The sequence below is a fragment of the Rhinoraja longicauda genome, chromosome 2 (assembly GCF_053455715.1).
Source record: "Rhinoraja longicauda isolate Sanriku21f chromosome 2, sRhiLon1.1, whole genome shotgun sequence".
NCBI classification, from domain to species: domain Eukaryota; kingdom Metazoa; phylum Chordata; class Chondrichthyes; order Rajiformes; family Arhynchobatidae; genus Rhinoraja; species Rhinoraja longicauda.
The window spans coordinates 37,785,161-37,811,197 of NC_135954.1; the positions used below are offsets into that span (position 1 = coordinate 37,785,161).

The window sequence follows — 26,037 nt, forward strand, 5'->3', positions numbered from 1 at the left end:
CACTTCCCTAGCCCGTCCAACACCAGTTTCCCACACAAGCCACTGCAGACAGCCTTGGTGGGCATTCCACACTGAGCCGTGCAGTATTGAAGTGGGAGCTCCAGCAGATTCGCACCCATTTCCAGCGGATTCGCACCCATTTCCTGGCATAGCAGTGCCCCGTCTAGGCAGATCGTAATTTTGTGAAGTACAGGAGGACATATACTTGTGCACTTTCAGCTTCAGGACCAAGAGAGCCATAATGGATGTACACTTTGTAACACATTAAATGGCATACTTATGTTTCTGGTGATGCCCTGTCACATTATATACATCGATGAGCCAAAACATTATGACCATTGACAGGTGAAGTGAAAAACATTGATTATCTTGTTACAATGGCACCTGACAAGGGGTGGGATATATTAGGCAGCAAGTGAACAGTCGATTCTTGAAGTTGATGTGCTGGATGCAGGAGAAATGGGCAGGAGTAAAGACCTGAGCGACTTTGACAAGGGCCAAATTGTTATGGCCAGACGACTGGGTCAGAGCATCTCTGAAACAGCAAGGCTTGTGGGGTGCTCCCAGTCAACACTGGTACCTACCAACAGGGACAAACCACAATACGGCGACAGGGTGTTGGGCGCCCAAGGCAGCGAGGGTAACGAAGGCTATCCCGTCTGTTCCGAACCGACAGGTCTACTGTGGCACAAGTCACAGAAAATTTGAATGGTGGTCATGGGAGGAATGTGTCACAATGCACAGTGCATCACACCCTGCTGCATATGGGGCTGCTTAGCCGCAGACCGGTCAGAGTGCCCATGATGACCCCTGTCCACCGTCGAAAGCGCCTATATTGGGCTCGTGAGTGTTGGAACTGGACCTTGGAGCAGTGGAAGAAGGTCGCCTGGTCCGATGAGTTCCGTTTTCTTTTAGATCACGTGGATGGCCATGCACGTGTGCGCCGTTTACCTTGGGAAGTGATGGCACTCTGGGAAGATGACAGGCTGGTGGAGGGAGTGTGATGCTCTGGGCAATGTTCTGCTGGGAAAACCCAATCATGTCGATGTCAATTTGACACGTGTCACCCAACTAAACATCATTGCAGACCAGGTACACCCCTTCATGACTATGGTATTCCCTGATGGCAGTGGCCTCTTTCAGCAGGATAATGTGCCCTGCCACACTGCACACATTGTTCGGGAATGGTTTGAGGAACATGATGAAGTGTTCACAGTGTTGCCCTGGCCTCCAAATTCTCCAGATATCAATCTAATTGAGCATCTGTGGGATGTGCTGGATCGACAAGTCCGATCCACGGCGGCTCCACCTCCCAACTTACAGAGTTGAAGGATCTGCTGCTAATGTTTTGGTGCCAGATACCACAGGACATCTCGGGGGTCTTGTAGAATCCATGCCTCGGTGGGTCAGTGCTGTTTTGGCGGCACAAGGAGGACCAACAGCATATTAGGCAGGTGGTCATAATGTTTTGGCTCATCATCAGTGTATACAGTTCCTCAAAGCATTTCGATGTTGTGTTTCTGCCTACAAATTACTATATTTGGACATTTTTCAAACTTCATTCTTTAAAGTACCCACAAATAGCCATTAACAAAAAGCAATAGGATAGATGGAATGAAAACTTATAAATTGGGAATTACATCATGTTTTCATAACCTTCCAAATGATTCACAGCAAAATAGTGCAGTTGTTTTTGTAAAATATGGTAACTTGGCAACAATTTTGTTCATGTGAAAACTTCACAAAAAGCAATGACCACCCAGTACAATGACTACAGAATTAATATTCCCAAGTTCTTTGATTAATGCCTCCAGATCTTTTACCTCCACCCAACGTGACAGATAAAATTATTTTTAACCTTTCATCTTTAAGCTGGCATTTCCAATATTGCAGAATCTGTATGGCACTGAAGTTTCAGCCTAGAATATATTCTCATGCATTTGGAGTGGGGCTTGAAACCACAGCTCAGATGGTGCTGCACAAATCGCTGGAAGTCCCTTCCTCAAAGGCTGACAGAAGCAGTGTTTTCAAATATTTAAGACAGTTCGATAAATTTACCAGCAAGAGGGTGAAAGGTTACTGGGGGAGGAGGCAGAAATGCAGAGTTAAAGTCAAAATTAGATCAGCCATGTTGTTATGAATTGTGAACCAGGCTGGAAGGGCTGAGGGGTCTTCTCCTAGTCTCCTGCCAAAAAACACTTTGTTCTTGGCAATATATTTTATAACCTAATAAGCTTTTAACAGTGTAATGCTTTACTATTTAATTTCACAGACCCTCTCCTTTAAACAATACTGAACAGATAAAACAATTACTTTGAGGAGTGATTTTAAACACCAAACCCCCTAGTATATGATACCTACATTTCCCTTTTCAACTGGGATGTATTCAATAAGTCAAATATTTTAATTTTATGGTGCAAATTGGAGCGACTGCAAAAAAGAAATTTGGCTGACACAGAGAATGCAGATGCTGGAATCTGGAGTAAATGTTGTTGGCCTCTTGGCATGTGGTTGTAATGCTCTTTCCAAAAGTTAATATTGCATACTTCCCTTTGAATGTCCTGAAGCGAGCACAGATGAACGACAAGGGAAAGGGTGTATAACCAATAACATTCTCCTACTCAAATTATGGCTTCAATAATAAAAAATACTTACACAAGCATGATATGGAAGAATTTTATGTTGCACAAAACAGTGCCAAGAAAACCAAAAGTGAACTAGAAATATCATTCCATCTACATGACAATAGATGAGGCATGGATTGTCTAATGGCTAAAATTCATGTTTTAACCACAAAACTTCCCTGATATTTGATTTGGGATCTTGTTGGCTTTGCAGGTCTGTACCCAGACTTCTTTTATGTTTCTCCTACCTTGTTTAACCACAATGTTTAAGTCAAATTCATTCCATAAAGTTCAACTTACATTAAAAGCAAACTACATTCAACATCATCTTTCTTAACTTCACATGTCACATACAAAAAATGATGCAAACTACAAATATTAGAAAACTTCATTACAATACAAATTATTTTTGCCTGAAAATAAAATTGAAAAGAAACCTCTTTAATATTACATGCTTAGTTTATTACACCTAATACACAACAACCAAGAAAATTATAACAGGAATAGGTTGCTGAGCCCCTCAAGTCTGCTCTGCATTCAATATGATTGTAGCTGATCTGTTCCAGGTCTCATCTCCTTGTCAATACCAGATCCCCAATCTTTCACAGATCTACTTACCTCCACTTTAAGTGGCTCCAATGTTCTAGCCTCTGCAACAAGAATTTTATATATACCTCAATTGTTAATGATTGTCTTCTTGGAACTATGTTCCTTTACGCTATTATACATCTCAATAAGTTCACGTCCTATATTCTTTTAAATACCAAACAATTTTTTTTTTCTATTCACTGCTCATGAAGGGATAATCCTCTCATCCCAGGTCCACAAACATCTGTGGAATTCTCTGCCTGGCTAAGAGATTACACCGTCTTCGGAAACATCGTGAAATTCCCACGCTTACCTGACCGTCAAACTGTCGCCTCCAGTCTACCTGTCAAATATCCTGACGGTAAATAAATTGGTTAAACTAACTATCTTCTGGTATCTTCAAATGCCTTTTCTTAATTTAATATTATGTGCTTCTAAATACATCTGCGACAACCTAGCAAACCTGGGGACAGCATGCGACAGCACCCGCAATAAGCTACGATACTTGGCGACAAGCCAGCAGTCGCCGAGAAATTTCTACCTGGAAAATGTTTCCGCGACGGGCCGAGATCTGCTACGATTCATTGAAGATTCCTCACGATCATGCCCGCAACACCCCGGCGAATGTTCGGCGACAACCTAGTCGCCGGCAGTCGCCTTAAAATCGCCTAAGTGGGACAGGCCTTTAACTCATCTGCCCTCCACCAAGATAAGCTGTGGACAGCAAAGAAGGTTGTCAAAGAATACAGCGGGATATAGATCAGTTGGAAATTTGGGTAGAGAAATGGCAGATGGAGTTTAATCCAGAGAAGTGTGATCTGCTGCATTTTGGGAGGTGTTGTGCAAGATGACAGCATATAATAAATGGCAGGACCCTGTGTATGTTGTGTTTGTTGAACATTGTTTTGGAGCCATAGTCATCAAGGCAAGTGCAGAGGATACCACCACACTGCTCATAGTGCTTTGTATTTTCAAATATTTCTGTATACCCTTTTATCTACAATGTTTCATGCATTTACTGATATTAGTCTATATTTAACAGTCATAGAACTATACAGAACAGAGAAACAGGTCCTTCGTCCCAAATCATCCATGTCGACCAAGTTGCCTAATTGAGCTAGTTCCACTTGCCTGCACCCGGTCTATATCTCTCCAAACCTTTCCTATCCATATTCCATTCCAAATGCCTATAAAATATCATAATTATACCTGCCTCTACCACTTCCTCTGACAGTTCATTCCACATCGTATCACCCACTGTATTGAAAAAGTTACCCCTCGTGTCCCTATTAAATCCTTACAACCCTCTTCCCCCATACAATTAAAAACTATGCCATCTAGGTTTGGATGGCTAAACTGGGGAGAAAAACCATGGCTGTTCACCTTATCTATGCCTCTCATGATTTTATAAATCTCTAAAAAGTCATCCCTCAGGGTCAAGTCAAGTCAAATCAAGTCAAATTTATTTGTCACATACACATACACGATGTGCAGTGAAATGAAAGTGGCAATGCCTACGTGTTGTGCACAAAAAGAATTACAGTTACAGCATATAAATAAAGTTAATAAGTTACTATTAGTGTCGACAAAAATTTAGTCTCTGGGGTTATAAAAGTTGACAGTCCTGATGGCCTGTGGGAAGAAGCTCCGTCTCATCCTCTCCGTTTTCACAGCGTGACAGCGGAGGCGTTTGCCTGATCGTAGCATCTGGAACAGTCCGTTACTGGGGTGGCAGGGGTCCCTCATGATCTTGCTTGCTCTGGATCTGCACCTCCTGATGTATAGGTCCTGCAGGGGGACGAGTGTAGTTCCCATGGTGCGTTCTGCCGAACGCACTACTCTCTGCAGTGCCATCCTGTCCTGGGCAGAGCTGTTCCCAAACCAGACTGTAATGTTGCCGGACAGGATGCTCTCTACAGCCCCAGAGTAGAAGCAATGAAGGATCCTCAGAGACACTCTGAATTTCCTCAGTTGTCTAAGGTGGTAAAGGCGCTGCTTAGCCTTACCCACCAGTGCGTTGCCCATGTCAGATCCTCTGCGATGCGGACTCCCAAGTATTTAAAACTGCTCACCCTATCCACAATAGACCCATTTATCTCCAGTGGCGTGTACGTCCTTGGATGTTTAGCCCTTCTGAAGTCCACAATCAGCTCCTTTGTTTTAGTGACATTCAAGAGGAGGCTATTGTCCTGACACCAGAGTGCCAGATCAGCCACCTCCTCCCGGTAGGCCTTCTCATCGTTGTTGGAGATCCGGCCCACCACCACAGTGTCATCAGCAAACTTGATGATGGAGTTTGAGCTGAACCTGGCCCCACAGTCATGTGTGTACAGGGAGTACAGTAGGGGGCTAAGGACGCAGCCCTGGGGGGATCCTATGTTCAGGGTGAGGGAGCTAGATGTGTGTTCCCCCATCCTGACCACTTGGGGCCTGGCAGTGAGAAAGTCCAGGACCCAGGCACACAGAGGGGTGCTAAGCCCCAGTTCCAGCAGCTTCTCAACCAGTCTGCTGGGGACTATTGTGTTGAATGCTGAACTAAAGTCAATGAACAGCATCCTCACATAGCCCCCCTGGCTGTCCAGATGAGAGAGAGCGGTGTGTAGAACCTGGGAGACCGCATCATCCGTGGACCTGTTCGGACGGTATGCGAACTGTAGTGGTCCATGTTGCGAGGAAGGAGGGCGCAGATGTGCTTCTTGACTAGCCTCTCAAAGCATTTCATGACAACTGAGGTGAGGGCCACCGGTCAGTAGTCATTTAAACACGCTGGAGAGGCATTCTTTGGCACCGGTACAATGATGGATCTTTTGAAGCATGCAGGGACCACGGACTTTGCCAAGGAGAGGTTGAATATTGTGGTGAGCACTGGAGCAAGCTGAGTAGCACAAGACTTTAGTACTCGCCCAGATATACCATCTGGGCCTCCAGCTTTCCTCGTGTTCACACGCGTCAGAGCCCACCTCACCTCGTGCTCGGACACCGAGAATGTGTGCACATCCCCGGCGGTGGATCCCCTAGCGCCCCCTCGGTGCTGTTTTTAGACGGCGAGCTGGTGGTGTTGCCCGTCTCAAACCGTGCATAAAAAGAGTTCAGGTCATCACCTAAGGAGGAGCTGGCACTTCCGGTTGAGGGGGTGCTGGACCTGTAGCTAGTTATAGTCCGTAGCCCCTGCCAAAGGCGCCTGGTGTCCTGCTGCTCCATCTGTGACTCCATCTTGTCCCGGTACCTCCTTTTTGCATCCTTCACTGCCCTTCGCAGTCGGTAGGACTCTCCCTTGTAGTCGTCCATGTTGCCGGATGCCAGGCCGGAGTTGTAAGCAGCGGTGCGAGCATTCAAGGCCACGCGAATAGACCTGTCCACCCAGGGTTTTTGGTTAGGGAAGATACTGACCCTTACCGTGGGGATGATGGTATCGGCTATTGTGGCAATGAAGTCCGTAACCGCTTCCGCAAACTCATTTACGTCTCTGGAACTTTCTTGGAACATGTTCCAGTCGACTTCGCTCAGTGCATCCTGCAGCATGGCCTCTGAATGGTCAGCCCACCGCTTTACGTCCCTCGTCACTGTCGCTTCCCGTACTATCCGTTGTTTGTACTCCGGCAGCAGGAAAATGGCAGCGTGGTCAGATTTTCCAAAAGGAGGGAGAGAAACGGCCTTGTAGCCTTTCCTGAACGGCGTGTAGCAGTGGTCCAAAGTTCTTTCCCCCCTGGTGACACACGTGATGTGTTGGCAGAAGTTGGGCATGACCTTTTTGAGATTTCCCCTATTGAAGTCTCCTGCCACGGGAGCGTGGTCCCATGCTCTCGGGAAATATGACCCCATGCTCTTGGGAAATATGACCCAGCCTCATCTTATAACATAGATAAGAGTTACAATGCCATAGATAAGTGTTTCAGGGAGGTGGTCACGTGCAAGGTATAGGCAGGAAGGAGATGGATGACCACCAGAAAAGGTAGTAGGCAGAAAGTGCAGTATAGAAAACTTTGGAAACAGTAGCAATCCTCCATTTGAATTCCTTCTTTCATCATGTGAGTAGCCAATGTTGTCTTGCCTGCATTCATCACCAGTGTGGTGTCACAGATGATGCCAGGTTCAGCAGTGACCACACTGACACTCGCAGTAGGTTGAAGTCACGTGATATATTTTATTTAAAGTGACAAGAAAGTTAAGGATCATTTGGGAACAATGACCCTTGTCATTAGGGCGCATGTAAGGTGGCTCTGGCGATCTCGGGGTTGTCCCGGCAGCTCGATCCTTGTCTCGAAGGACGAGGCTTAGAGATCTCAAGCTTCTCCCTGCAGTTAACCCTTGCCTCGAAAGGAGGCGCAGGCCGCCTCAGACGTATCCTGGCGGCTCAGCTTCAAGATTGAAAATTGAGATTGGTGGTCTCTGGCTTATCCTGGTGGCTCAGGCTTTACCTCTGTTTGTGGTTGCAGTCCCTCGCTGTCCAAGGGCAGGAAGAGGCACTGGCATCTCAAGCTTGCCCTGGCCACTCAGTCTTAGCTTCATTAGAGACGCTGCCTGTTGAAGATCAGCCGGGCCAATCTGATGTCAGCTAATTGAACCCAGCAGTTAGCAATGATGCTGAGGATTGGCCTCTCCTGGCCTGTCTGCCAGATAGGGATCAGAGCAGCTTCAGAGGGAAGAGTTGCTGTCACAGTAAACGCAGACATCAAGAAGACTGTCAAACTAAACTGCGGTATATAGATCAGGTGCAGAAATGGGCAGAGAAATTGCAGGAAAGATGTGTTAGCTTTAGAAAGGGTAGATGAAGTTTACCAGAATTAGGGGGCATTAGCTACAGGGATAGGTTAGACAGACTTGGATTGTTTTCTTGGAATGCCAGAGACCTGATAGATATAAAATTATAAGAGGCATTTATACAGTAAATAGCCAGAACTTTTTTCCCCAGAATAGAAATATAAAATACTAGTGGGCATAGTTATAAGCTGAGATGGGAAAAGTTTAAAGATGTGCGGGGGAACATTTTTTTTTTTTTTAAACACGAAGGTGGCGTGTGCCTGGAATGCACTGCCAGGGTTGGTGGTTGAGGCAGATACAATAGTGGCATTTAAGAGGCTTGTGGATAGACACATGGATAAGTAGGAATATTCAAGGATATGGATTATGTGCAGGCAGATAAGAGATGGTCTTGGTATTATGTTCAGCACACATTTTGAGGACTGAAGTACTTGTTCTTTTCCTGTACTTTTTATTTATTCGTGTCATCACACAACTGTTTGCCAATAACAAGCAAATTCTAGTGTCATGTCGTTGGCCTCTGCAAGATCCTTTACAGTGCATGTGTCATGCAGCATGTCACAGCTCAGGAGATGTTCCATAGTCTGGAAGCCCCGTCCGCACTCGCAGTCTGCCGCATCTTCGGTATATCCCCACTTCAGCATGTTCGACTTGCTCCTCCCCATGTCTGTCCACAGTCGGTTGAGACTGCACCAGGTTATCCACGGTTGGTCGTTGGTCGGAACCTGGTGGGAGTTTCTCAGAGGGATCGATTGCCATGTGAATGTCTTCCGGAGATTTCTCTAGTCTGTCTCTAGTTTGAGCCTTCTGGACGATGTACTGCAGTCCAGGGGATGGACAGAAGAGAGGAAACTTCAGCCTGATTTCAAATGCTGAGGTAGCAAAGGGTGGTCATGTAGGGGGTGTCTTTCATCCTCTGATTGTCTGAGGCGTTCTTTTTGACTGGCTACAGCTCTTCTGATTCCAGGAGGTGCAATGCCAGAGAGTAGGTAGATGTTGTCAGTCTTGGTAGGTTTCATGCATCCACTGATGCAGACATCTTGTGTTTGGCACAGATTCAATCTTCCTTGCATGAGCTGAGCGCTTCCATACTGCGCAGGCATACTCGGCAGTGGAGAAGCAGAGAGCCAGAGCTGTTGATCGAATGGTTTTAGAATTTGCTCCCTATTTTGAGGTACTCAGCTTGCTAAGAAGAGCATTTCTGGAACTGACTTTTCCTTTAAACTTGGTGATATGTGCTTTGTAGGTCAGAGATCGATCAAGAGTCACACCGAGATAGACTGGACTGTCAGTGCTTCAATCTGACTCCATTCCATATGATCTTCACCCTTCGATTTGCATACTTGTGGGTGGCCATAGCAGGAGCGTTCTCGTCGCAGTCCCTGTCAGATTCTACATGTATCTGCAAATCCTGTTACCACACCACACACTGTATCCATCGCTTGTCCTGTACTGTTCATTGTTTTAAAAATAAATGGATCAATAAATTCGATCTGCCACTAAAATGAATACATGCAAGCAATTAGCCTGCAGATTAATTAGACTTAAGCCTCTTTCTGTTCCCGATCCATACAATACATTGTTTGTCTGTAGGTTACCAGCTTCTCACAGTTTAGGAACAGGAATTGTATAATAAAATTAAAAAGCTCCACAAGAAGAATTGGAATTAGAAGGATATTTCTTTACAAAATAAAATCTGAATTTAACATTATCTAAAAAAGACAAAATGGCAGATTATGGCACATCCAAAATGCACGTAACACAACTTGAAACAAGAGCAGGAGTAATCCATCAGAACATGACTGATCCACTTCTCTCTCAACACTATTCCATATTAATTTCCTCTATAAACAGCGATTACTGATCAGTACTTTCTATCCTTCATCAGAACTGAAGAATACAAAAGGTATAGTGCTTGTTTTAACACTGAACTATATCTCCTATTAATTAGGTTTCATGTAATTTACTTCTCTTATCTACAGAATATGCCACGTCACCAACCAATCATCCGAGCAGAACAGACTTGTCTCTATTTCCAAGTAACAAGTTGTTTTGTTATGAACTTTACATGGTGGATAGGAAAACTATTTGCTATGTTTCTTTTGTTGCTAATCATTCATATATCACCTTTCTATTCCTACTTCCTATTACATGTTACAAAATTGTTTTCCAGTTGCATGAGCCTTACCATTAGAAAATTATTTTCATTGAAACTTTTTGCAAATGCGTTCTGAATATCTATGTGCTGACATTTATTTAACTTGCCATTTCAACACTCTTATTCAATCAGTTAGATACACAGCCTTTATGCGAGCAACTCCCAAAGAGTTATCTGCATACATTTTTTTAAATCAGCCCTGAGCAGTGGTAAGTTTTGCTCACGTCTAGAAACATAGAAAATAGGTGCAGTAGACCATTCGGCCCTTCGAGCTAGCACCGCTCTTCAATATGATCATGGCTGATCATTCATGTCTGATATAAAATTGAGGACCATATTTAATGCTTATAGTGGAAAAATCTCGGCTGAGCTTGATAAGTCATTTACTACGCACGAAAAAGCCAAAAGGAATCTCCATTACAATTCGTCATCATTATTAATATTGTTATAACTGAAGCAGCATTTCCATCCTAATAGGAGCTAACTGTGAGAAGTAATAAATCAAGTGGTATTTGTACATATTTACATTTTGCATTTTACATATTTAAAGAGTGTACTTAAAAAGTAGTTATTTGCATACTTCATATGACTTTGTACGATAGTCACGGGAATTCAAACTAGCAGCATTCTTTGGACGAATCACTGCAATGTAGGTATCTTCTGGATCATTGAGACTCCCCATACTGCTTCATTCCATTTCCTTAGCTGTAACGACTGTTCCAGTTCACCTGTGGATAGAAGAAACAAGGAATTGCAGATGTTGGTTTACAAAAACAAGACATAAAGTGCTGGAGTAACTCAGCGGGTCAGGCAGGCCAGTTTCGAAACATCACCTTTCCATGTTCTCCAAATATGCTACCTAACCCGCTGAGTTACTCTGTCATTCTGTGTTTTCACATGTCGATAAACTCAGAATAGATGGGGTTTTTTTTGCATAAAAAAGGCAAAATATCAATCTCACATCAGATGAGGATTTGCAATTGTTACCAATCCCCAAGGCAATTATTTACAAAGATTCTGTAGCACACTAAAGCAGGTTAGAAATATATATTTTTGGATTGACAGTGGCATTGTGGAAATCTGAAAAAAATTATCATAAAAGAACACAAAGTGCTAGAATAACTCAGTGGGCCAAGCAGCATCTTGGAAAACATGGAAAACGTTTCAGATCAGGATTCTTCTTCAGACTAATTGTGTGTGGGGTGGGGGCGCGCGCAGGACACATATCAGGGCTGCGAGTGGCATCTGAGGTTGCTACATTCTTTCCATTAGTTCCTTCCTCCCGAGCTTTCTGTTGTCCTTTGCCTTCGGATGTCAATAGAGGCGTTTCTTTTCCCTTGAATAAAGATGGAACTTTCACCTTTACATCCATCCAAGAACCATTATGCTGGGACTGGAGAGGTTTCTTTGTGATGAGATAGTCTGAAAAGACCCAGCTTTGTGGTAAAATACAGCACCGATTTCAATGAAACTTCTTCCATTAGCACCAAAGGGACGACGGTGAACAAGTTGGGCCAAACATTGTCGCGCTGTCCTGTACCGTTTTGGCTGTAGTTCATGAACAAACAAACAAACGAGAGTTTTAGTATATAGATTTGGCTGTGATTGTTCAACTGACCGTCATGAGCGAGTTGAGCTGAAGGGTCTGCTTCCGTGTTGTCTGACTGCCCATTAATAAAGTACCTGCCCTACCATGGCAGTCTCACATGGGCCTTTTCAACCACAGAACCGGAGCAGAAGGAAACTCGCAATCAAATCCATCCCCTCCGTCCCAGTTTTAACAAAGGATCACTGACCTGAAGCGTTGACTGTTTTTCGCTCTCCACAGACGCTGCCCGACCAGCTGAGTGCACCCAACAGTTCGTTTTCATTTCAAACTGGAGGGATCGCCCGAAGAAGAACTTCACCAAAGTAAAGGACCCACACAATATTTGTGAGCCCACACAACCAATTGTGAAAATGTTAGGGCTACACTTACCCTCCCCTCCGCTGGCGGATGTCCCAGGGTTCAGACCGGAGATGGATGCACAACCATGGGCGACTCTCCCAGCGCTCAGTTACACCCGGGACGGCTCTGCCAGCGCTCGGTCCCGACGGTCACACCAGGGGCGGCTCTGCCAGCGCTCAGTTACACCAGGGGCCGCTCTGCCAGCACTCAGTCCCGACGGTTACACCAGGGGCCGCTCTGCCAGCGCTCGGTCCCGACGGTTACACCAGGGGCCGCTCTGCCAGCGCTCGGTTATGACGGTTATGACCGTTACACTCGCCCGACGCCGACATCTTCGCCCTGTCAGCGCGGCGCATGCGCAGCGGCTGCCGGCGACACCCGCCCTTCCAGGGGGGAGGGGGAGGAGCGCGTGTGTGTTTCCGGGTCGGAGGTGCAGCCTTTTGTTGTCACGCAGTCGGCAGCAGCGGAGCGGCCACTCGCCGCCTCAGGGGTAACTCGCCGCCGCCGCTTCTTCTTTGTCGGGCGCTCGACGAATAGTCACGTTGAGAGCGGGTGATCATATTCCAACTGTGAGCCCCGTATTCGGATGCCGGTTGTTCAAGGGGTGCCGTTTGGACTTGCGGCCTCTCGGGCTCTTGTTTTGTTGGCGGTGTTAACCTGCGCCGCCGCTCCGGGCGACCACCGTTTGTGGCCGGCTCGTCGGTCGGTCAACGCCGCTGAACGGCCGGCCCAGTTTCTTGGGCGAGAACGGTAGTAATAGGGCACTAGGTGGTATTCTGTTCCAAGCCTTCACAGATGCTGCCTGATCCAACAGTTTATTTATTTTTGCCCCAGATTCGAGTATCTATCTGCAGTCTTTTGTGCTTCTCCATGGTGATACTAGTTACTGGCGTCCTGCCGACCTGTGCAACCAGCACTTTCAATGACTTGCACAAAGTATATTCACATTGAAGGTTGGTCAGGAGAAAAGTGGGATTTGTTGCTCAGCAAGCTATCGTTCATCTTTTCTGTTAGTAAATGCCTTGGTAGAAATGGATGAGACATAAAAAGTGGACAACATGCAAAACCAGACATGTTTGAAATCAAGTGATTTCACTTGATGAAGTTAGCCGTGTGGTTACTGTAATCAACATGCTCACTGGGAAATATTCTACTCAAATGTTAAAATATTTAATCGAACTCAATCAATGTGGAAAAAGGTGCATTAGTAAGCAGTGGGGCTCCATAAATAAAGTCACCATTGCTATACAGGTTGAAATACGAAAACGTGTTTTATTGCTTGATTATAAACAGTTTAAGTTAAAATTTGTTTGTTGAAAGTGAACAATTGGAATTAAAATGTTGAATGGTGAAGCCCAGGTTTTGTTGCTGGGAGTTCTATTTTTAATACATATGAGTACTGGGAAATGAAGCTGTTGAGATGTCTATGTGGCAAATACAACTTGTGGGTGATGTTCTAAGTATATAGGGGAACCTCCTATTCTAGAAATTGGTAACATGGGTGAATTTAAAAATCTAATCTGCTTTTACAAATTTATCAATGCAATGTTTTATGCAAAAATAATCTGCCAATTGCAGAAACTAGTTTTGTTATGTTGACATTGCTACCTTCTCAGTATCCATTTTATCTTCCAGTGTCTAGTAGATCTTGTTTATCTTGTTATTTTGCTTACAGTTTCTGAAATATATTGCAGTTGATCATTAATATCTTGCATTCCTAACAGCAAGGGTACCATCATTGTTACAGATGTATAAGGAACACAGTCATAAATGGATCTTTTAGCATTGAGAAATTCAGCTCTAAACAAATGCTAGTACTCTGAATGGAGTTATAGAAAATATATTACGAGGAATTATCATTCATCATGTACAGTACAATTTCAGTTTTTGGTGCGGATGTAAATGAACCATGGTTTCCTCCTTTCATTAGCGTACTCGATATCCTTCATTGAGTCTTGGATGCAATTATATAATTTTTAGCTTTAATACTTCCTGCTCGCTTTACTTGGCAATTACCAACTAGACAGATTTTTGAGGGTTTTGTCTTTGCTTAGTGTGCTGCATGGTAATTAAAAAAACTCCAAGACGCAATAGTGATTATCCTCTATATGTGGCCTGGTGATTAATCTAATTCAATTTCCTTGCATAGGAAAGAACTGCAGATGTTGGTTTAAATCGAAGGTAGACACAAAATGCTTGAGTAACTCAGCGGGACAGGCAGCATCAGGTCTGAAGAAGGGTCTCGACTCGAAAAGTCATCATTCCTTCTCTCCAGAGATGCTGCCTGTCCTGCTGAGTTATTCCAGCATTTTGTGTCTACCTTCAATTTCCTTGCATGTTGTCTCTACCATCTCCAAATGCAGTTTTGTTTTCTACAGAACATAAAGCAAGAGGAAAAACGAATTCTGCATATGCCCCTTAAAGAAAAGGCTTTATGTTCAGGAGAAAGCTTCAGAGTTACTTTAATTTTTTTACGTAAATTTAACAAGACTGGTCACAAAGTTACCAGCAAACAAAATTAATGTTATATTTTCAAAATAGTCAAATGTTTCTGAATTACATCTAGTGTATGGCACCTTAGCTTTTCAGTATGGTCTATTCTTTGTAAAACAGCAAACACGAATTTTGCAAAAATGAGGTGTCACGTAGCTAGATTTTACTTAAGTTTCTAAGGTTGAAGAAGAGCATGTAATCTCAACTCTTCTGACATTTATAAATTGCTCAGTATTTTAACTTGATCATCTGAATCTCCTTAATTAAATTGGGTTTTAACTCCTTTATAGATATGTCTGTCGTGAACTGTTCACAGGATAAATATCTAATCTAAGGTAGTAGTTCTATTGCAGCCCAGACTGGCTCGTTGTTTCGTCAGTGCAAATGAGCTTGTGATGATCGGCTGAAAATCCTCCTGACATTTAAAATGAAATCATCACAGCTGGGCTGAGTAAAATATACTGAATGTAGGTGTGGTTTGGTGGAAGGAGAAATTTAAGGAAAATAGTGCTGTAGTGCATTCCACAATGCAAGGAAAGGGTGTCGAGTATTCACATGAGCTCATTTTGAGAATAGTGACAAATAAGTTTGGAACATTTTTCCAAATGAGATGTGGCTTTAGTTCTTTAAAAATGAGAACAAGTAGGTCTTCATGATGAGTATTCAGTGGATGTTTTTAATTACTGATCTTTTAAATTTTTTTATGAAGATAACTTTTTAGTTTAGTTTCAGAGATACAGCACAGAAACAGGTCCTTTGTCCCACCGGGTCTGCGCCGACCAGCGATCTCCACACATTAACGCTATCCTACACACACTGGGGACAATTTACAAATATACCAAGCCAATGAACCTACAAGCCTGTACGTTCTTTCCGAGGAAACCGAAGCTCCTGGGGAAAACCCACACATGTCACAGGGAGAACGCACAAACACCGTACAGACACTCGCCCGTAGTCAAGATCAAACCCAGGTCTGGAGCTGTAAGGCTGCAATTATACCACTGTGCCACCATGCCAACCCATCTGTAAATTGCAGATATCTGCTTTAAAGAAGGCAAACTTAATGGGCAATTATTTTTGTCATTCTACACGAGACAAAGTAAAACTTCAGTTTGATATAAGTTGCATTTCAAAATAATTAAGAATTGAATCTCTAGTTCATGGAAACAGCTGTGGCTTTGTGTACATTTATATGACACTTTTAATGTGGATTAACATCCCAATGCGCTTCAAAGAAACATTATCAAACAAAGATTGACACCAAGCTGCATGTGTTGTTGAGGCAGATTACACCAAAAATTAATCAGATATATTAATTAACTAATATCTAAAATACCAAAATAGAGGGAAGGGCTTAGGATGGGAATTTCAGACCTCTGGACTATGGTTTCTGAATTCACAGCTGCCAGTGCTGGGGAATTATGTTCGAGGATGATCAAGACGCCAGAATTAGAGGAACATATATCTCTTGAAGGATTCCAGTGTTGAAGGAAATTGGAGATGGGAAAATGCAAAACTGTAGATCAACTTTAAAACAAGAATGGGAATTTTAATATTGAGGCATTGCTTAACCTGGAGTTCAATATATTAGTAAGCATGTGGGCAATAGCAAAAAGGGATTTGATACACGTTGGACTTGATAGCACAGCTCAAGTTTAGTGTTTTTATAAGGAATAAAATAGCTTGTGTTACAGTGTATTTCATATCCTTGGGGCATCCAAAACATTTCACAACGAACACATTGTTTTGCAGCGCAAACACTCGTGATGGTAAATTTTACAGTCTCCTTAACACCTGTGACACCAATCACTAAATGCTGCCTAACATCCGGATAACCAAATATGCAGTTCTCTTACCCCAACTACAACATTTCACTTAACTGCAAAGGCAGAACCACGGTACTATTTCAGAGATACAGTCAAAAGCCACAGGTTTAAGACAATGGCAGTTGAGAAAAGTTGGCAGAAATAAGATGTGTTTGTTTTTAAACCACTAGGGAACTAATGCAGATAACAAATAGATACAGAAATTAGAAGATGGCGCATATACCCTTAGTCATCCCATATGATCCAGGAAATAAATTTAATTTTGCTTCATGGTAAACTTCAGATCATGACCCTTTTAACTTAATTGAGCTATTCAAAGAGATAGGTCTGATATGCTAGCCAACATTTTATAGCAATGAGAAATAGATTTCCTTTATCTTCCTTGCAGTGTGTGGGATTCAACGTTGCATGGACAGAATGCTGTGTTTGCTAATAAGATCTTGAAAACAATCCAAGAATTGGCTGCATAACCACAGAATTATGCAAAGACTGATCAGAAGATATGAGAAAGCAAATTTATTAAATAATCATTTTCAGAATCTCGACATGACTGGCAAGGCCAGAAGGCCCAGTCCTAATTGCATTTGAGAGGTCACATTGAGCGGCCATCTTAATCTGCTGCATTTCTTTTGCTGAAGGTACACCTACAATGCTTCTGCGAAGGGAGGTCCTGTATTTACACCCAGCAAAGATACTGGACTGGCAATATGTTTCCAAGTCAGGCTTGTGCACAACTTGAAAGAGAATTTACCTTCTTGCGTTTGAGGCAGCAGAAATTATGTAATGCCCTCCAGGCGCTGTAGCCAGTGCAATGTGCTGTTGTCAAGGACCCTGAGGTCTACTTGGCAATATTGCCAAGTGCCAGCTGCTACGTTCCTTTTTGCTAGAGGAGGTTGCAGATTTGGAAGGTGCTGTGAGATTAATCTGGGGTAGTAATGCAGTGCATCTTGCAGATAGTAACCCTGCAGTCACTCTACTGGTGATAGAGGGAATGATTGCTTGGGGTGGTTGATGGGTGCCAATTAAGTGGGCTTTATTCTAGATGGTGTTGCGTTTCTTAGTTGTTGACATAACACTTAACCAGGCGGTGTGCTCTCGAGTTGTGCTTTGCAAATTGTGGAAAGGTATTGGGATTGCAAGAAGTAATCACTCATCGGATACTTAGTTCTGACTATCTCTTGTAGCCATCGTATATATAGCTGGGCCAATTGAGTTTCTGGTAAGAGCTAATTGCCAAGATAATGACAAAAGGGAAATTGCTCTTTTTCATTGATTCTCCAAGGGCAAGTGGTTAGATTGTGACATTGTCATGGACATTGCCTGGCATCTCTAATGAGAATGGGATATGACACATAAGCATGTGTCTGAATGTTGGCCAAGTCTTGTTTCGCCCTGGTTTGACCTCAAATGCATAATGTCGCAGTTATGCGCATTAAACTTTATTAACCATCTTTGCTATCTACAATACCACCCACTTTAGTGTCATCTGCAGATTTACTAATCATAAGATTGATGAAGATAGGGCAGTGGATGACACACATGGATTTTTGTAATGCTTTTGATAAGAATCCTCATAGTGGGCTGATCCAGAAAATTAAGATGTGCGGAATTCACAATAACTTGGTCATATGGATTTTTAGCTGGCTTATTCATAGAAGACAAGTTTGTGGTGGAAGGTCTGGCTGGAGGTCTGCAACCAGTGGATCTCCGCAGGGATTTGTGATACATACAAATGACCTAGACATAAATGCAGATGGGCTAGTGAGTAAATTTGCTGATGACACCAAAATTGGAGGAATTGCAGATAGTGAGAAATGCGTTTGGATGATACAGCAGGATATAGCTCAGCTGTAGAATGGGCAGAGAAATGGTAGATGGAGTTTAACCTGAGCATGCGTGAGGTGTTACACTTTGGGAGGTTGTAGTTAATGGCAAGATCCTTAACTGCATTGATGTGCAGGGGTATCTTTGAGTTCAAGTTCATAGCTCTGAAGGTGGCAGCACAGGTAGATAGGGTGGTGAAGAAGGCATAAGCTATGCTTGCCTGGATTGGTATGTGCAATGAATATAAGTGTCAGGAAGTCATTATGCAACTACGTAGGACTTTGGTTTGGCCAGAGTTGGAGTATTTGCAGTTCTGGTCACCCTATTTAGATGTAAGGAAAGATGTAGAGGGCGCAGAGGAGGTTGCCAGAATGCTGCCTGGATTCGAGGATTTCAGCTACAGGGAAGGATGGATATACTTGGATTGTTTTTGCTGGAACATCGGAGGCTGTGGGAAGACCTGATAGAAGTATATACAATTATGAGAGGCTTTGATAGGGTAGATAGTCAGAAACCTTTTTCCAGGGTGGAAATGTCCAACGCTAGAGAGGATAGTATAAGGGGAGGGGGGAGTTTATTGGAGATGTATGGGCAAGTTTTTTTTAAACAGTAGTGGGGGCCTGGAACACAGTGCCACGGGTGGTGATGGAGGTAGGTACAATAGTGGCTCCAGAGGCTTTATGGATAGGCAAATGGAAGTGCAGGTAATAGAGGGATATAGAACATGTACAGGCAGATGAGATCAGTTTAACTGTGGGCCGAAGGTATGTTCCCCTGGTGCAGGTTTGAGAACTGTACTGTTGTATGTTATATGCCTTGTATATGCTCATTAAAATGTTGATATACACCACAACAACAACAATACTTTTATTACCGACTCGGGGTCCAGATACAAAACAAGACATTACATAGAATAAATTACATACAAGCACAATACATGGTTTAAAACCAAGGGGGGAAAAATCGGTGTCCTACAACGAGACAGCTATACCAATGTCTCCACAGTTGGGATTGGTAGCGTGTAGTGCTAAACCTTATGTTTGATAAGACCAAGATGATTTAATTTTCAGAGTCATTAATCTGGTAAATAAATTTATACATAAGATTTCTTGAGACAGTTTGTCAAGTATTGACTCCTGCAGCCACAAACATTTCACTTGCACTACACCATCTAGGTCTCTTAAGTAATATTCTTATAGCATAATTTTTCAGCTACCTGAAGTCTCTGTAAACTTGCTTTTCTGTAGTTTGACCACAAGTGTGCAGATATGCTCTGAACAGAGACATCTTCACCATCTGTACACGCACTAAACTTGTGTAAGAGAATGTTTGCTTGTGCATACATCATGCGGCGTTGCCTGTAAATATCCTCATCATCTGTCATTTGTTCTGTAATAAAATGTGTAAGATATTTCACCTTATTGCAGACACTAAGATTATTATCAGACAATTTAAAATCAGGAAATTTTAGACATTTATCCTCTTTGGTTCTACGGATCATAACAACACTCTTACTGGCATTATATTTGATATCATGTTCCACACCATACAGAGAACATAGAATATGGAGCTGCTGGAGACCAGCGCTAGATGGACTAAGGACCACAAGTCATCTGCATACATATGGTTCACTAGAGTATTACCAATCATGCACCCAGTATTACAGCCTTTCAATTGCTTGGACAGATCATCAATATCGAGATTAAAAAGAACTGGGGACAAAATTCCCCCTTGTCTGCATGTGTGCAGCGTAGGTTTACTAGGTTAATTCCCGGAATGGCGGGACTGTCCTATGTCAGCTAGGCTTGTATACACTGGAATTTAGAAGGATGAGAGGGGATCTTATCGAAACATATAAGATTATTAAGGGGTTGGACACGTTAGAGGCAGGAGACATGTTCCCAATGTTGGGGGAGTCCAGAACCAGGGGCCATAGGGGTAGGCCATTTTATAATGGAGATGAGGAAAAACTTTTTCAGTCAGAGAGTTGTAAATCTGTCGAATTCTCTGCCTCAGAAGGCAGTGGAGAGCTTGATAGAGCTTTTAAGGATAGCGGAGTCAGGGGGTATGGGGAGAAGGCAGGAATGGGGTACTGATTGAGAATGATCAGCCATGTTCACATTGAATAGTGGTGCTGGCTCGAAGGGCCGAATGGCCTACTCCTGCACCTATTGTCTGACAGCATTGCTAACCCCAAATGGGGCTGAGACCCTATTGCCCTATTTTACTTGCATAGTCTGGTGGGCATACCAGTAAGCCAAAATTCTCACAATGTATTTGGGCACCCCTCTTTGACTCAATTTAACAAACAACTTTCTATGATTAACACGATCATAGAAAGCATCAATAAAGTACATAAGAACTGATGATTTTTTACCTCTATATATTTGTGTACAATTTCTTTTAAGGCATATTTACACAAGTCAGTGCCATGTTTAGCTTTAAAACCAAACTGGTTATCTGTGGAGTTAACACTCATTTAATCTATCCAGCAGAATTCTTTCTATAACTTTTGACAGAATGCAGGCTAAAACTATGGCCCTTTAATTATCTAGGCTGCCTATTTTATCAGCTTTGTCCTTAATGACTGGCACTAACAGAACAGACAACATTGAATCTGGTAACAAGCCATGAATCATAAAGCCAATAAAACAAATAACAAGGAGAAGAGCTATCCTCATACTGGCATATTTAAGATGTTCAGCAGAAATGTGATCTAGACCACTTGCTTTGTTGTCGGACAGCTTGTTTATAGCTTGGTACACCTCGTGACATAATCATCATTGAATCATTACTCTATTGTCCACCCTATACAAATCACTTTGGACACAGTTGAATAGAGTACTATAGTGCTGTCGCCATAACTCTGCAATATGGTCTGTTCCGGAGATTCCATCTGCAGTGCATGGTAGAGATGTTTTACAGTTGACTCAAGAACTCTCACTTCTTTCCAAAAATCAGTAGCATTGTTACTTAGCAGCTTCTTAGCCATGGAATCAGCCCTCATGGCTTGCTCATTTTTACAGATGAAGCGAACAGCATACTTATATCTTGCATTAGTGAGCTTCTTTTACTCAAGCACATGCCCTTGTCTGGGTCTACCTGCCATAGCCCATCAAACAGCAATGGGCCCAACACTGACTCTTGAAGCACACCACTAGTCACGGGCCTCCTGTCTGAAATACAACCTTCCACCATCACCCTCTGCTTCCTTCCATGAAGCCAATTTTCTTTCCAGTCGGTTATCGCCCTGGATCCCATGTGATCTAACCTTCCGAACAGCCTACCCTGTGGAACCTTATCAAATGCTTTGCTGAAATCCTTGAGGCTCTGTCCTCATCAATCTTTTTGATTACACCTTAATGGGTAAATGTGTATTTTCTCATGCTGCTTCAGGTTCTTTTGCTAGTGCCTTAATCCTGTGTGTTCCAGTCACCGAACATTCTCACAGCAGAAGCAGTTTCTCCTTGCTCACTATCAAAATCTTCAATTATTTTCAGGACACTATTAAATCTCATTTAAGCCTTCCGTGCTTTATGGAGAACAACCCCAGCTTCTGTAATCTACACATAACTGAAATCGGTACAGAACTGAACACCATGCTTACAGAGGCCAAACCAATGATTTATGAAGATCTAGGGTCTTATTTTATTTTCTTACTCCATCAATTAATAAAGTTTGTTTCAAAAAGACAACATTCTCAATTTACCCTGCCATCTTCAAAGACCTTTGCAATCCTTCCTCCTCCCTGTTCTTTCTCCCAAAATTATTAATTCATAACTGCATCCATTACATTTCATCTGTCATGTTTCTGCCATATCCCGAAGTCTGAAGAAGGGTCTTGACCCGAAACGTTACCCATCCCTTCTCTCCAGAGATGCTGCCTGTCCTGCTGAGTTACTCCATCATTTTGTGTCTATCTGTGATTATCCTTGATTGGCAATTTAATTCATTAAAATGCAATTTGTTCTTTTGTGGATTGGCTTGTTCATGTCCATTTGAAGAAGGAGGTAATGAACAATGTGTACTTGTGTCCAAGAATTGTTTTCATCCAAAATTACTTACTGTGTACATAATTTTAAGTGGCAATAATCAGTGGGTAAAGTATTATTTTAGTTAAACCCATTTTAAAGTAATTAATATGACTTAAATTGATATAGTAACAGTTCTCTTTTGGATTATCTAACTTGATATATAATTATACAATAATATGTTTCTTAATATTTTTTTCTTAGGTGCTAACCCCAGTCTTTAAACTGACATGTGTACTCCTTCAGAATTTTACTGTCTGGGTCAATTTTCTCTTGCCAGTGAGATCAATGATGTCCTCACGAAAAACTGACAGAAGGTGTGTTCCTTTGGGGCACGAATTATTTTTGTGCCACTTTGAGTTCTATTCTGTAAGTGTTCTCTTCCTAGTCCAGATGAATATTGTTTAGCTACAGTTAGTCTGGGCCAAATCACGTTAAATCCAACTCACTCGTGGCAGTCTCAACACTCCAAGGCTTACATGTTGCGGTGAAGAAAGACTGTGGTGCTTAGGGCTGCCTATGGAGCTGACCCACTGTATCAAAGAAGGCTTTGCCAGGTGTATTGAGACCCCGGTGGTAATTGAGTGTCAGGCTGTGAGCTTGTGAGGTTTCAGCCTCAGTCCACCCTCATGGAATACTGGCAGACTTAACGAGAAGCAAAAGTGAAGTTGGTAGCAGAACTTTGTCACCTTTCAAAACCAGACTTTGTTTTGTCACATTTTTTGGTTTGAGTCAGGGTTGTGCAGCAATGAAACGGACCCTTGAGCCCATCATGTCCATGCCAATCTTTTTGTCCATCTACACAGATCCCATTTTGCCTGCATTAGGACCTTATCCTTTCCTTGCTTATCTAAGTACCTGTCTAAATGCTTATAAAGGGACAATATATTACAGATATCAACCATTCAATCTTGTTTATAAAAAAAAACCTTGCCCCTCAGATTAGACATTAGGCTCACTAACAGAGACCATTTATCACTGGGATCTCACATCGTCTGGCCAAGCCTTAGTAGAAGCAGAGGGTGGTGCAGGAGGATGGACTTTGCGTTCCTGGATTTTTTTCTGGGAAAGATAAGGCCCGTACAGACGAGATGGGTTTCTCCAGACCAGGACCAGCATTCTTGCTGGTAGATTTTCTTGCGTTGTGGTAGAAGTTTAAACTTAGATAGCAGGGGAAAGGACTCAATAGAAGGAGAGATGCAGACACTAGAGGAGAAACAGTAAGTCCAGGAGACACTTAGTTTACGATTGCTCTTTTGGCCTCATGGTATCTCCCATTCCCAAGTCCCATATTTCTCTTTTATCACTCCTGTCCCTTCCTTCAGGATTACATTTCATTCCTCAACTTTCCTTAGTTTTATGTTCTTTTCACCTTTAGCCTTTGACACCTACTTCATCCATCGGCCAATCACCCTCCCTCACCTATCATTTACCAGGTGTGTAGGAAGGAATTGCAGAAGCTGGTTCAAACCGAAGATAGACACAAAAAGCTGGAGTAACTCAGCGGGACAGGCAGCATCTCTGGAGAGAAGGAATGGGTGACGTTTCAGGTCAACACCCTTCTTCAGACGGTCTGAAGAAGGGTCTCGACCCGAAACATCACCCATTCCTTCTCTCCAGAGATGCTGCCTGTCCCGCTGAGTTACTCCAGCTTTTTGTGTCTATCATTTACCAGGTCTTGTCCCACCCACGCCTCTATTTTCCTGCTTTCTCCCCCTCCAACTCCATCAGTCAAAAGAAGTCCCAATCCAAAATGTAGTTATCCATTTCCTCCACAGATGCTTCTTGTGTTTGAGGCAGCAGAAATTATGTAACGCCCTCCAGGCACTGTAGCTAGTGCAATGTGCTTTGTCGAGGGCCGTGAGGTCTACCCCTCCACCTGGGGGACGGAGGACAGTGCAGTCGAAAATGATGTGCTGCGCTGTTTGCTGGTCTGCTCCACACACGCAGGTTGCTGATGAACGCAACCCCCAACGATGCATGTTTGCATTGAACCGGTCGACCCCTGTGCGGAGCCGGTTCAAGGCGACCCACTCTTTGTGGGGCATGTCCGAGCCGGGTGGGGCTGTGGTGTTCGGTGCGTCAGTGAATTGAGGAGGTCGTGATGTCTGTTCCCAGCTAGTTCTCCATGCTCCTAGTGTGTTGAAACCAGAGCCACAGAGGGTCGCTGCATGACGGGAGAAAGGGTGACGAGATGACAGGCGTTGAGGTCCCAGTTGCTGTGAATCCTGGGCGAGGTGGTGCAAAGGATGTTTGGCATTCGATGGGGCCTTGCACACCAGCCTATGAGTGAAGAACTCTCTGCGATGCTTGGCGGATGCGATACCTGCGAGCACCGGCAGGAGATCCGTCGGAGTAGGGCGTAGGCAGCCAGTGATGATCCGCATGGTGTCGTTGAGCGTGGCGTGTAGCTTGCTGGTATGAGCGCTGCGGCACCATGCTGGGGCGGCGTACTCAGCGGTGATGTACACGAGTGCAAGAGCACTGGTTCGAAGAGTAGATGTCCTGGTGCCCCATGACGATCTGGCCAACCAATGCAGGAGGTCGTTCCGTGCCGAGACTTTAGCATGGAGAGCTTCAAGGTGTTGCTTGTAGGTCAGCTGCCGATCTAGTTTCACCCCGAGATATGTAGGAAATGGGTTGTAGGGTAGGGGTGACCCATTGAGGGTGACGGTTAGCTGGCGTTGAGCTTCCTTGTTGTACAGTTAGCTGGAGTTGAGCTTCCTTTTTCCACAGATGCTGCCTGACCTACTTGAGTTCCTCCTGCGCTATGTTTCTTGCTCAAGATTCCAGTATCTGTAGTTTCTTGTCTCAGAGGAAAGAACTTTGCGAGATCTTGGTGAATAGAACAGGTTCAGTGAAGGATCATTTTGGAGATGGTGACCATAATTCTGTATGTTTTAATGCAAAAATTAAATGCTGGTGGAAATCAGCACGTGAGGCAGCATTTGTGGAGGGAAATGGACAGATGATGTTTCAGGTTGGGACCCTTACTCTAAATTCCCCTTGGGTCTCCATATATTTTAAAGTATTTATGAAAAAGGATAGGGAAGTTGTAATTTGGAGAAGGTCAGTTTCATTAATTTAAGGGAGGACCTGACAAAGGTAAATTTGGGGCATCTACTTGCAGATAAGTCTACATATTTGCAGTGGAAAGCATTTAAAGAAATTAAACCACAGAGTTCAGAGCAATCTTGTTCCTGTCAGAGTAAAAGCCAGGGGTAAGTATAGTATAAGAAAATAACTGCAGATGCTGGTACAAATCGAAGGTATTTATTCACAAAATGCTGGAATAACTCAGCAGGTCAGGCAGCATTTCAGGAGAAGGAATGGGTGACGTTTCGGGTCGAGACCCTTCTTCAGAGTATAGGACACCCAGGATGTCGAAGGATATTGGGAAGGGATAAAGAGAAAAAATATAACATGACAGGTAAAGGGAACAAATGATGGGGAAGACTCGTCAAGAATATAAAAAGTGTAAGGAGGTACTTAAAGGGGAAAGTAGAAAGACGAAGATAAATCATATAGCACAGTAATGAAAAGTCATTGGCAGATAGGATTAAGTTACATCCAAAGGCGTTTATTTTGGGCAAAAGAATAACCAGAGGGAAATTATAGTCAACATTGGAAATCTATGTGTAAAGCCAGAAGGTGAGATCCTGAATAAATACTTTTCATTGGTATTCACAAAGGAAACGGTCCCTGTAGTTGGAGACTTCAGTGAACATGTGTAAAGTCATAGAGATACAATATAGAACTGGTCCCTTCAGCCATATTGAATAAG

At 43.2% G+C, this 26,037-nt stretch overlaps 2 protein-coding genes across 9 annotated transcripts in view; one reads left to right on the forward strand and one right to left on the reverse strand.

Moving 5' to 3' along the window:
• The window catches only part of krit1 (KRIT1 ankyrin repeat containing), a 46,111-nt gene extending 33,662 nt beyond the window's left edge, over positions 1-12,449 (reverse strand). The window contains exons 1-2 of the mRNA XM_078417525.1: positions 12,110-12,449; positions 10,712-10,859 (exon numbers count right to left, since the gene is read on the reverse strand). Of these exons, the coding sequence (XP_078273651.1) occupies positions 10,712-10,813 (102 nt within the window). The 5' untranslated portion in view covers positions 10,814-10,859; positions 12,110-12,449. The remainder of the gene's footprint in view (positions 1-10,711; positions 10,860-12,109) is intronic.
• A 20-nt stretch (positions 12,450-12,469) lies between these two features.
• LOC144603822 (ankyrin repeat and IBR domain-containing protein 1-like) overlaps positions 12,470-26,037 on the forward strand; it is a 65,883-nt gene continuing 52,315 nt past the window's right edge. For 3 of the 8 annotated variants that reach the window (XM_078417536.1, XM_078417601.1, XM_078417590.1), the window contains exons 1-2: positions 12,535-12,648; positions 22,458-22,570. The gene's annotated coding sequence lies outside the window, so the exon portion shown is untranslated. Of the gene's footprint in view, positions 12,649-12,684; positions 13,033-22,457; positions 22,623-26,037 lie in introns of those variants that run through there. The other 5 variants (XM_078417545.1, XM_078417554.1, XM_078417563.1 and 2 more) reach the window with 5 other exon arrangements.